At 26.3% G+C, this 14,113-nt stretch overlaps 1 protein-coding gene across 1 annotated transcript; it reads right to left on the bottom strand.

Moving 5' to 3' along the window:
- Positions 1-267: 267 nt before the first annotated feature.
- Positions 268-5,422, bottom strand: LOC111299003 (homeobox protein knotted-1-like 4). The gene is made up of 5 exons (XM_022893841.2): positions 4,883-5,422; positions 2,148-2,268; positions 1,157-1,350; positions 953-1,084; positions 268-855 (listed from the first exon to the last, which is right to left on the bottom strand). The coding sequence occupies exons 1-5, from the start codon at positions 5,201-5,203 to the stop codon at positions 721-723; spliced, it is 903 nt and encodes a 300-aa protein (XP_022749576.1). The 5' UTR covers positions 5,204-5,422; the 3' UTR covers positions 268-720.
- Positions 5,423-14,113: the final 8,691 nt, after the last annotated feature.

The following is a 14,113-nucleotide window of genomic DNA, read 5'->3' as shown; positions in this document are numbered from 1 at the left end:
TCAGACAAACTAATTTAAAAGTGGCAAATCACTGATACAGCACATACAAAGTACAAACAGAACCATGGATCCATTCCACAAAGCACCTGCATCATTTTTCCTTGTCCCTATACTGCGGTCTCCCGTGTATCAAACAAATTTTGACCAATTGAAAATGAGACACCTCAAACCTCATGTCTCTGCCTACAAGTTTTTACACGTGGATGAACCTGAAACCGTCAATCACTTAACCGGTTGAAACATTTTTTAGTATGAACAAGTAGATAATTACATTATAAATACATGACTTACAGTCATTCTTGTCCATAGTTATAAAAGCAAGAGCCGAAAAATTACAGAACGATCTATCTAAGCTACAATAATGCAATGCAGAGAAACTTTTCTTCCAGTCTTATATGTTCTAATTCAAGCATCTGAAACATAGTTACACAGATATCATTGCCTATCAGCAGCCAATCATATGAACAACATAAAACACTTAACCAAAGTTGTCTTATAGCTAGATTTTCCCATTGCAATAGCCTCTCCCTCGGTCAGAAGCGGAATTTCCACCAATATGGACAGAAAGCGAAATATGGAGTTTTCTATGATAGTTTCTTTACAAACATTAAGTGTTCACCGCAGGTTTAACCTGCATTACTTCTTTTCCAAATTAAAAGTGGCAACCAGTTCTCGAGAAAAGCTCCTTTTGATCAAGAAACACATACATCCACAAGCAGCCTACCTCGTACGTTTGCTCTTCATAGGAGTAGAGAGGTTACTATGCCAATTCCTTTTTCTTTGGTTTATAAACCAATTATTAATCTGTTTTAATTGCAATCCTGTTTCCTGCACTAATCTTGCTTTGTCTTCCTCCTGAAACGACATTTAGAAGAGAACTCTTCCTCAGAAAACTGTTGAAAGAACATATTTTGAGGTCATCAGAGTTACCTAGGAAGCATATCACACTCACCGTTGGGTAAGGCCACTTAGAATGTGATTGCCACCAAGCTTTTAAGAAGGAGGTGGTATCACCTGGTAGTTTCCCAGCTCTTCTCTTACGCAGAATTTCCTCTCTAATGTCCACAATTTTCTCCTTGTAACCCTAAATGACAGAAGCATATTTAGCTGCAGTGTACATGTCAAGTCATTTTACTACTAATTTTAAAATTCATACCTGTTTCAGCTCATGCTTCAGTTCTTGCCTAACACGCTCCATTAAGGATCTCTCAGTTTCAGATGGGACAAGAGGACCAAATCCCATGCTGTCAAACCTGTCCAAACTTCCATCAAACAAGCTGGTATCACTATCTACAACTTCATCTTCATCATCAGACATGGTTGCACCAGTGCCTTCACCCGGAGATACACCTGTTCATGCTTCATAGTTTATCTCTAGGTTTTGCCACTTTAATCCTTGGTTAATGCAGTAATACCAAAACAATAAATATAAATAGGGAAGGATAAGTTCATTCTTATGAATTACAGTAGGCAGGAAAGCTAATGTAGAATTCAAAGACTGAAAACGACTTCTATGGATTATGCATGGACCTCTTTTCCAGTTCCAAGTCAATAAATGTGACAAGATCCTAGTTATTGGTATTGCTCTACATTGGCCACAACTGTCTAATTTGGGATTGGCTTAACAATCTACAGCTTATAGCTCGGTAAATCTCAATATAAGGTTCACTAGTAGAGTGCTAACAAACACAATTGTGTATACAATTGATTGAACTCAGGACCAAGAGGAGCACCCAACTCTAAAAGATAGTCAGGAGAAAGAAAAAAAAGCAAATAATAAAAATTATCTAAAGAAAATAAAATTTGTAACACTTAGATATAGAGTGAGCGAGGACCTAGGACCTCTTAATGCATATATTTTGATCTAAATTTCCAAAATATCTGTCGATAGAGAAAAGATAAAACAGGGAAGATTTAAGTAGAATGGATGTGACATGAAAGCATGGAATACTGATCTTACTATCATGGCAGTCATACTTGAATAGTTGGAGCATCATTTACAAACCAGGGACAGGAAAATACATAAATAAATAAAAGATGTAATGATTACCGATAACATAGCTCCGGTAAAATACAAAAATGCACTTGGATGCTACTTTTACATTCTGCTCTGCTACCAAAACTGTTGAAATTAAGGTGAACAATACCTGTTAAACTTTGAAGTAATTGCTCAAGATCCCAACAAGCCATAACTGCTTCCATTGCATGAACACGAACATGTTGTTGCAATTGTTCTTTAAAGAAACCAAGCAGTAGAACATAATTTGTCTACATTAAAGGGAAAAGCGAGAATACTAAGATGAAAGAGGTGTCACTGATCACATATAACATGCCTATATCAGATAGCTTAAAAGAAGGCAAAAGGAAATAGACCATCTCATAAACCTCTTAAGTACTAAATAATCATTCAAGAAATATAATAGCTTATAAAAAACTTGTGGATTGACATAGTCTGTATGCAACTATGGGAAACAGAAGTGGACAGGGAAAATCTGATATCACTTATTCCACAGATTACATAAGGCACGTCGACACTTAAAGATATCTCTAAATGATTTTTAGCAAAAATGGACAATAAACCACTATGAGTTATCATTTTATGCAACACCAACAGTGACATATATCATATCTCATTGACAAGTACTAACCCAGGCCTGATTTCAGATTCACAATTAAAACACCAGCTGAATGCCCCCCACATTTTCCAGGACAAGACACTGTCAATGACTAAACAAAATTTTAATTCAAAAAACTTCATATGAAATAATATCTTCTATCAATTTATGCTAAAACCAAATACCTTAGAATAGGAACGATGCTTATGCAATTACACTTTCATAAAAAATTAACGTGATGGTTCCAACAGTTTCAAGTTTGATAAGATCTTTAATACAATTGTCTCTTCAGCTTTCTTTCTCTTTAAGAATTATCTACATGATTCATTTTGCATTACTAACTTTCAAACGCATTACATATAGTAAAATCAAGGTTCAATGTCCTATCATGAAGTCTAAAAGTATAATCCAATAATCGCCAATTTGAAGAACCAAAGAGGACTCTCAAATAAAAATTCACCCCTGTTATGGAAATCAACCAAGGATTTCACTAGGTGTCAAGACAAGCACATTAAATATTCATGGCAATGAGATCTGAAGCACAACCAATTAGTTTCTGCATGCAATTTCATAGCGATTATCCTCTGTTGAATTCCATAATTGAATAATCCTAGGCCTCATCATAAAGATAAAGATTATAGTGTCAAATATCTTGCTTTGTCAAATTTAACAGATCACTTCCTTTAATTTACATACATCATGTTTAGCTTTTCTTAAAAACAATGCCAGCTCTTAATAAATGGATTACCTCTTGCCCAAACCTCTCTCTAGTCTAATCTAGTGTTATGTCTATTTTCAAATATGAAGCGTGAAATCAACCTTACATGTCATAATTACAAATGTTTGTTGTGGTTGAAACTTTCATTGCTCAGTTAGCATTAAGTTCCTATACCACATAACACTTCCCATTCTATGTAACAATTTACAGAAATGAACATGAACTTTACAAGAATTGTAATGGTGGCTTGTAGGAATGCTTTCTATTGATGATTAAACTCAATATACTTTGAAAGTCTTGTCCAACACCATGAAGGCTGATAAAGGTACTATCCAAGAAACAAAAATAGTTCTGAATAATTAACAGATTTCTAATACTATCAACACAATTTTTTCTCCATGTTACTTGAACTGAGTTAATTTGTTTAGCTGGATCTCCGCAATACTTAATGGAATCATAGGGAGGATATCTGCTATTAAGAAGACCAAATGAGAAATATAGAAGCTTGGATAAAGAAATTAGGATCATTATCATCTGGAGTTGAAAGCAAGATCATGATTCCAGCTACCTCCAACAGCAATTTCATGATTCCAAATTATATGTGAAAAAAGTAGTTGAAACATCAAAAGGTTATGAATTCAATTAAATTTTCCTCACACCATTAAAGGGAAAAAAATTGAACGACTAGATTTCCATTCATTGCTGGTTGGGGACTTGCATATATACAATCTTGATGCTCATCCAGAATCCAGATACAATATGGAAACAGAAATTTACCCAAAATAAAAAAATAAAAAAAAAGGCAGAAATGTGAAGGTTGGTTCTTCACGCAAGAACAAATTCCAGAGCTAGGAGAGAGATTACGACAATCAACAAACAAAGATTCTAGAAAACACTCCAAAAGTTCATTTTTTAAGGCTCTGATGAAAAGCATCATTCCACCAATGATGCCACAAAAGCACATTCTGATTCACATAACAAGGCAAGCCACACCTTTAAGTACCATCCTCCACTAAGAAACTCCTAAGCCTTTTCAATTTACATCATCTTTTTGCTGACACTTATAACAACACTAACATAAAACAACGCAGAACTCCTCTCTTTCTCTCTCTCTCTCTCTCTCTACCCTTTTCTTTCACTAAATTAACATATAGGAAACCACAAAAAATAAAAGGTTTAGACACTTTGATTTAAAATTTTAGCTTTATTGAGCACCAGCAGCATCTATCAGCTAAAAGAACAAAAATTCTTTAGCTTGAAGAGAAATCCATGCCTGAAATAGTTACATACTGTTGTAAAATAAAACCTATATTTAGTAATAAGATCCAACTACTCATTAAATGCAAAATAATTGATAAAAAAATTGTATACTACAAAATGAAAATCAAAACAAAAAACTTAGAATAACCACTGGATCGTAACTAAACAAAGAAAAAAGAAAAAAAAAAGAAAAACCAACCGGTCAATGATCCACCAAATAAGAAGATAATCAAGGACTGAACAAAAAACAAAAAACCCAAATCAAGAAACAAGATAAGAAAAAGGTTACCATGAAATGATCGAGTTCTTCTTCAATAGCAGCGGCAGAAGCAGCAGCGGCAGCGGCTGAGTACTTAGCCAAGACTTCTTGGGACCTAGCCAACTGAGCGTCGATCTTAGCAAGCTGGTCAACAGGCGTGGCAACACGCAGACAAGCCACGTGTGCTTCCAACAACTGATCGTACATGGGGTGTCCCATTATCTTGGCCTTGCATTTGGCTCTTTCCCAGTGGTCGACGTCGGCGGCTGAGGCTGAAGCTGATGCGGGTTCGTTTAAAGCAAGGGTTTGCATATCTATGGTGTGGTCGGAGACAAAACCATCCAAAGCCATGTTTAAGGAAACTGAAAAGAGCTTTAAGTTGATTTTTAGTAAAGAAGAAGATAAGGGGAGAGACTGTTTTGGGTTTGGTGAAAAAGGAAAAAGGCAAGCGCTGTTGTTGGAGGATTGTGTAATAAAGGACAAAGAGGGATCTATGATGCAGGGGAACAACCATTGACGTTTGAGTTAAATTTCTATGTCTTTGGTGGTTGATTTGGTTGGCTTTTTTTTGTCTCTTCTGTTTCACCACTTTACCTACTTTTTAAATAAACTTTAGCTCATTCTAATTTCATCAAAATCATATTAAAGAAAAACAAAAATTACCCCCTCAGTCCTTTTTTTTTTTATTAAGTATCTCAAAAATATATTTTTTTTAATATTTAATATTCTTTTTTTATATTTTAAAATTATTTTTTAATTTTTTTATTTATTACATTAAAAATTATGAAATTTTAATTGTATACAAAATTTAATTTTAATATTAAATATATTAAAGTCGAAATTTTTTTAATTTTTGTAAAAATCAATACATTTCAAATATTTTAAAACAAAAAAAAAATACGTAATTACTAAAAAAAGTAGACACAAAAATTTAAAGTTCACTAAAGTTGATTTATATAATTATTTTAAAAATATAACGGTCATTTGTTTAAATTTTAATAATGTAATTTTTTATCCTCATATTATTTTTTTATATTATTTTTTTTATAAAAAAATACACAGATATCATGTTTTTAAAAAATTTTAAAATTTTTGCTTAAATCGTACAATATGTGGGTTTATCCTATATTTGGACCATGATGAGACAAATTTATTATCTATAAGTACATATAAATGTAACCTACCATTAAAATGACAAATTTACCCTTCTAATTTTTGACTAATTGCTTGATATGTATCCAAAAAGATGATAATATCCTCTCACGTAATCGATAAAAATACTCTTTTGAATGTAAATTACTATAACTTCTTCATTTCTTAAATAAAAATATCTTTGTTATAAATATCAAATTACTATAATATTTTTTATTATTAAATAACAAAAATACCACTCTTCTAAATATAAAATTACTATAATACTATTATGTCATAATTATAAAGATATCTATTTTATAGTATTGGATTGAAATTATTATAATATCCCTTCAACTATAATTATAAAAACTACCTATTATCATTATAAAAAAAAATTATTATAATATTTTTTTATCATAATTATAAAAATATCATTTCATTAAAATTAATCAAAATAATTATAATATTTTTTATTATAATTACGAAAATATCCTTATAATTAGTTCAAAAAAAATAGACGTTCGCCATTTTATTTAAAAAATTATAACTATATAATGAAAATAAACTCATTTTAAAATGATAATGATACCCTTCCAATCGTTTGCTTATTGCTTGACACGTGCAAAACTTTAATGCAATACCTTTTTTTTTTATAACAAACCAAAATTTCATTATAAATAATCATAATGTATTTTTAATTACTCGACAATAAATGCACATGTACAAATTTATTATAATACCCCTATTATAATTAATTAAAATTATTATAATATCTTACTTTTTATAATTATTAAAATATTACAGTATCATAATTGATCAAAATTATTATAATATTTTTTTAGCTATATTTACAAAAATACTTTCCACTTATTATTAATCAAAATTATTATAATGACCTCTTACTATAATAAAATTATTGGTTTTTTCTTTAAAAAAATTAAGTTGAATGGGTGATGATATTTGTGGCCTTTGATTTTGGGCAAATGATTTAAATTTGATAATTAATTAATATTGATAATAGATAAATATTATGTCAGTAAATTGAATTGTCATGTATGTATTATTGAATTTAGATTTAATTTATATAATTTTTTAAAATAATATTCATTTTTAAAAATAAAAGCTAACATCTATCCAATTGTAATTAGATGACACAATTAGAATATCAGTTTTTTTATTTTTTTAAAAGATTATATTTTCTAAAAATAAAAAACCAACAAAATACTAAAAAAAAAATTAATTTATATTTTAAATTAAAAAAATGTATATTCCATCAAAATAAAAAAAAAATTGCAACCCCGGCATGACCGGGTAATTTTTCTAGTATATGTTATTTTGGTCTTTTTTTTTTCCTTAGAAAAATATAAGGAAAAGGAAATATATATAAATGTGAAATTATTGTAAATTCCTTTAACGTTGCAGGGGCATATGAATCTTTCTGGATTTTTTTTTTTTTTTGGATGGTAGAAGAAAGAGGAATTCTTAAAAGAAACACTTGATTTATAAATCTATAGGCGGATATGCACATGATTTTTTTTTTAATTTATTAAATTTATTCATCAAATTAAAAATGTACGTGTGTTAATATATAATGATTTATAACTTTTTTGTGGATTCATATTAAAATTCAATAATTTTAATCAACAAGTTCTTTTTTTTTTTTTTTAATTTGGAAATTGGGATGATTTGTCATTCTTTAAATGAGTTCACGCTTTAAATGCCAAATTGTAAAGTTAGAAGAAAAAAATTTAGAGGTTAAATATAAAAATAATCTTTAAATTATATATTTTTTATCAATCTAGTATATAAAAAATAAAATTGTCAAATTAGTATTTAAATTTTAATTTTATATCACGTTGATACTTCAAACTAACATCATTAATCCAAAATACTAATGTGGTATGAACATTTGATATATGTAAAAAAAAAAAATTAATCAGCTATATATAAATAATACCATGTTAACATAAAAAGAAAATTTCAAAAAAAAAATAAAAAAATTGAAAAAAAATTGTAAAAAATTCAAAAAAATGTTAAAAAATTTAAAAATTGCAATTTTTTTTTAAATTTAAAAGATTTAAAAATTTTAAAAACAAATATTAAAATATTAAAATTTTATAAAAGTCACTAAAAATTTTTTAAAAGATTTTTAACTATATAAAAAATTCAAAAAATTTCAAAAAATACTAAATTTTTTTTATCTAATAGATTTTAAAATTTTCTATAAAATGAAAAAATATAAAATATTTTTTAAAATATAAAAACTATGATAATTTTAAAATTCCAAAAATTATGAAAGTTTTAATAAAAAAATCAAAAATTTTTGAAAAAATGAAAATGTTAATAAAAATTAAATTTTCATAAAATAAAAAAAAAAAAACACAAAAACTTAAAAGACTGAAACTTGAAAAAATCTAAAATTGTTTGAAAATTTTTGAAAGATATAAAAATTTATAAAAAATATGACAATTTTTTAAACAGCCATAAAATTTTTAAAAATTTCTGAAAAATTAAATAATTTAAAAAATCTAAAACAATCTAAAGTTTTAAAAAATTCTAACAAGTTAAAATTAAAAAGAAATAAAATTTATAAAAAAAAATTCAAAATTTTTTTTGAAAAATTCAAAAATTATATAAAAATTAAAATTGTTCGATTAAAAAAATTTTTTTCTAACTTTTTAAAATTTACGATTTTTTAAAATTTTGAATATTTAAATAAAATTTTACACTTTTTTATTTTAAATATTTGTAAGTTTTGTGATTTTTTTTATTTTAATAAAATTTTATTTTTATTAAAATCTTCATTTTTTGAATATTTTAAATTTTTTTGGATTTTTACTAAACTTTTGAGATTATTTCAAAATTTTCAAGTTTCTTTAATTTTTTTAGAATTTTTATAAAAAATTTAGAAATTTTAAAAAAAATTTAGAATTTTTTAAATATTTTTTGAAATTTGAATTTTTGAATTTTTAAAATTTTCTTCTTATTTTTATGATTTTTTTTAAATTATAAAAATTATAAATTTTTTATAATTTTTATAATTTTAATTTTTTTTAGATTTTTAAAAAAAAATTAGAATTTTTTAAGAATTTGTTGATTTTTTTTTTAATGTTGACTTGCCATTGTTGATGTGGTATTAGCTACATTTTTTTACATGTTTCAGTATCTTATAAGATATTAATGATATGTCAATAAATTGACTGATAACGTTAGTTTATACTAAAGTGAATGATGAAATGGAAAGTAGAAATATCAATCTAATTTTATTTCTTTAGGTATTAAACTAAATAAAAGTATACAATTTATAAGTCATTTTTATATTTAATCCAAAAATTAAATAAAATTATTTAGATAAAATTTATGAAATTTTTATTAAAAATTAATAAATAAAAACTAAAATTAAAAGATTTTATTATATATATTAAATGTGTAAAATCTGAAAACAAAATAATAAAATTTGATATATTTTTTAGGTAAGTTTTTTTTTAAATGAAAAAACTTATTATTAAATAAATATAGATTATATTTAAATTAGTAATGATATTTTTAATATTTTTACATATGATTAATTTTTACATTAAATTTTACTAATCTATTAATTTAGATATTATATTTAAATGTTTATTAAATCAATTTTAATTAATAAATAAAATTTATAAATTTCACTTAAAAGGTTTTGTAAAGTTTTGTTCAAATTAAAAAGGCAACAGTACCTTTTTGTTTTTTTAGTTTTGTGTTTTAGCAGATTTAATTTGCCAAAGAAAAAAATTATATATAATAAATAAAATAAAAGCATTTATTGTTTCAGTGTTGAAAAAGGTTAAAAAATTCAGCACTGCAAAATTAATGCAAGCTTTTGACCAGGAAAGGAATCAGCAGCTCAGAACCCAAGGCAAGGTCACTGTGAATTTCACTGCCAGAAGCCAAGAAATACTATGATGATACCATAGCCCATATTCTCCGTACAATTCACACTTGTCGCCTTAGATTTCATTGGACACTGGGAGATCGAACTTCATCTGTACACGTGTCAGTTGCAGGGTAGCCAGGGGACCACGCCACGCAAGCATAAGAAAATGAACAAACTTTTTTTTTCTTTTTCATAGAATTATTACTGGAAGTCAAATTATGAGATTGGTTTATTTATTTATATAAAAATTAAATTTTAATTTTTAACAATAATTAGAATAAATTTAATTATTGTACAAATAACATACTTAAATAAAAAATAAAAAAAAAATTGCATTAATCAGTTGTTCTTATATGTTGCCACGGTCAAATAGAATGAAAAAAAATCATCATTATAGTAGTATATCTCTCCCTTTAATTTTAAAGTATTAGATGCATATGTTATAGATATTAAGTAATTTGACATGATTAAATTTGTAATTTGTCTGCTAGCAACAAGAGTAATAGTATTTTCTTTATCAATTACTAGAAAAAGTAGTGGTGGTAATGGGAATCATTCAAAATTGGACTGGCATTTTCATGTGTTTGCAACAGATAGTGCAGAAATTTATGATTGAAAGAAGCCAAAATGGATTGACAGAAAAAATATATAAAAAATAGGGCAAGGTAAGGGGAGGAGCCAGCCAATTAATCATTCCTTAGTTGGAAACATCAATAAAGTTGATGCAATAAAAAAAAATGGACCCAGCTTGACCTCCGTGCTGTTACTCAAGCTATATAATTGAAACAGCATTTTTGCTCCCAACAACATCCATCAATAATTAATGGAAATTAATTCTATGTATCTTTCGCTACAAGTCGAAGAAAGTATCAGATACACCACCTTCGAATTTGATATACTCAAGATTTTCCCTTTTTAAAGTAAGGGATGACATCCTATCCAATCGTATGTTGGAATGGGACTGGAGAGGCCAGTCCATATTTGAGATACCGTCACATTTTGTAAGATCAAATCAAATAAAAAAAAATGTCTCTTGATTTGAGTTGTAAAATTGATTTTAAATTTTATGAATAAAAATATAAGTTTGAGAAAATTTATTTTTTTTATGAGATTTAATTTAATTTGATTTTGAATTAATCGATGTTTAAAATAATTATCAGATATCAAATGATCTCAAAAAAAAAAAAATCAAATCAAAATAGGACCGGAGAAGAGTTGGATCTCTTGTGGGTAAACATTCACATTTTCTTACTTAATTTATCTTCTTTAAGTTCCCAGTCTCCTTTTGAGATAGATAGTTCAGTTGGATAGAATTTAGATATTAAATTATCTTTTCCGAAGTTATTAAAATAAAAAAATTACAATTATAATAAATATTATATATATATATAATCACTATATACAATGTACGTAAATGCACAAGCCATTTAGTTGGCGAATTCCTTTAGAAGAAACATATACAATGTGCGTAAATGCACAAGGACAGTGAAGAGGGAATATATAGCAATTGTTTCCAGGAACAAATGCCAGTTCCTGTTAAAATCGGAGGAATATGAAAAAAAATGTTAAAGAATTCTTCAGTTTTTAAAAGGCCAAATAGTTCTAGATGTTCATACGGCACTACAGATACCGATCATTATGACAGTAATAGGCAGTTTGAGGTTTTCAGCATTGGCAATATATACACAAGTGTGTTGCATCTGGAAGGATAAATGCAGAACCACATGCTAGAAATGGTATTATCTAAACTTAAACAAAAAATAGAGACCAAAACCTTACCTTCAAGCACTGTCCCGAAAACAATGATGTTATTGTTCAGCTGAGGGCAGGAGCCAGGCCCTGTAGTGATCAAGAACTCATCATTCTATAATCAGAATCGAGCTTAACCCCACCATCATCACCATCGTTCTCTGATAAACAAAGCGACGCTAGCCCTTGAATGTCTAAGCCACAAGGCCTTAGAGTCAACCGTCTCAGTGTTACGAGGCAAGTCCAAGGCATGCATTACTGTAATTTTGATGCATAAGATAATAAATAAGATATGATGATAATTATTTTATGTCAAACATATCATATATGTCTAAAATATTTTATTAAAACTTTGATTTTATTTCAAATAATATAAAAAGTAATTAAATAAGGATAAAATTGTAAAGTGAATAATTTTCAAAATTCAGCATTTGCCGTTATTAAATAATATATTTATATTCAATACTTAATTTTTAACAAATTACCAAACATTTTTTATAATTTAGTACTCAAATTTTAAAATTTATATTATATACTAATAAGTTCTATTTAACAATTTGAATAGAGGTTAACTCAAATAGTTGATGGGATCACTCTTAAGGTAACATTTGATATATTTTGTAAGATCACTACAATAATATAATTATCGAGGTGATCTTATTAACAAAATAATTTTAACATTCGTGATTTAAAATTACTTTATCTGGTTAACAATGATTAATTCTTATGAATTAAATATCACTGTATTTGGTATTACTAAAAATCAAATATTATTTTGTTTAAATGTAAGAAAATAATCATGAATATTGTAGTTACACAAATAACTTTAAGGTTGTTTGAAGATAATAATTTGTAAAATGTTAGTAATATTTATTTATTTTAATATAATAAATATAATTAAATTATCAAATTAATAAATATATTTATTAATAGATAAATTTATTTTATAATATAAATTGTGTAAAAAAATTTAAATTACAAAATAAAACCAATTTATTAAATTTATAATAAAAGAAAATTTAAAATATTATATTATATATAAAATATTAAAAAAATAAAAAATACATAAATTATTTTGAATTTGTTATAATGAATATTAATTTGAAAATATAAAAATTTATGGTATAAAATAATTACAATTTTAAGATGTAACAAGTTTTTAATTTACATATTAAATGAGTACAATTGATTATTGTTAATTTTATATATTAGTTCACCTTGATAATAAAATGTTTCTCACTTTTTTGTATAAAATTAAATTATCCTTTAAAGTAATGATCTAATCACTTTCAGTGATCTAAAATCGCCATCAAATAAGATCATCGAATATTAACCAAACATAGTAATCCAATCACTATGTGAAAATCATCATAATTTTTAAAATAATCATTTTATATTAAATATTAACTAAGCGGTAGCTTTCAACAAATTTGAAATTTGAATGTTAACACCTACGATCTCTTTTCTTATCCTCAAGTTGTGATCACTTTTATAAAAAAAAAAATATATATTTAATAATTTTGTAACATATAAATTAAGGCACATTTTTTATTTATTTCATAAACGGGTATTTAATAAAAAATACAAATTATTTGAAATAAAATAATTTGATATTTTCAAAGTTATTATTTAATAAAATATTAAAAATTATGAAAACTATCTAAAGTGTTTATAAGTATAGTAAATCAATATCAAATTAAAACCTAAAATAACTCCAAAAAATCATGTAATATCCCAATTAACCCCAAAGTCACATGTCAAAGGGCAAAACAAACCCCAATCAAATTATTCATTACAACCATTGACCCCAAAATCATCTTTATGCCTCATATTATTTGACTCAAAATTATGCATCAAATTTAGCGAATGGCTTAAAAGGGTAGGTTTAAAAGAATGAGTTGAGATAGCTTTTATATATAAGTATCGATGTAAAAAATTTTATTTTAAAATTGAAATCGATAACAATTGGAATCCATACAAACATCCGTAAATTCCAAAGGACACTAATAATTAGAATTTAAAATATTTTTTCATACAAAAAATTATAATTTGAGAATATAAAAAAATTTATAAATATTAATACTCAAAATTTAAATTTATTAGATAAATACAAAACTTGAAAATTTATTTTAAAGGTTTCGTTTGAACCTTAAAATGAGCGAGTTGAAGCCAATAGATGACAAAAAGTCAAAACAACTCCCCTTCATTGTTTAGCTAACCAACAAAATAAACAAAATATGGAAGAGGTCATAGCTCAAATAAAAACTCATACAGCCCATATATAATTACACGTGTCGATAAAGGAGAACAAGAGACTCAAATTTCAATTTACCTTTTTTTAGTAGTTCGTCTGTTCAAGTTTACAAAGTTTTTCGGATTTATTTATAGATGGATACGGGGTTACAACCAATCGGGTATTTTCCTTGAGGTTTCTTCCATTTTCTCTCCATTGAATTTTGAGATGCAGA

This window comes from Durio zibethinus, chromosome 18 (assembly GCF_047325235.1).
Source record: "Durio zibethinus cultivar Kanyao isolate XHJ-2024 chromosome 18, ASM4732523v1, whole genome shotgun sequence".
In the NCBI taxonomy this organism is placed as follows: Eukaryota; Viridiplantae; Streptophyta; class Magnoliopsida; order Malvales; family Malvaceae; genus Durio; species Durio zibethinus.
The sequence above is the reverse complement of the archived record's forward strand: the minus strand, read 5'-3'. Positions and strand labels throughout refer to the sequence as shown.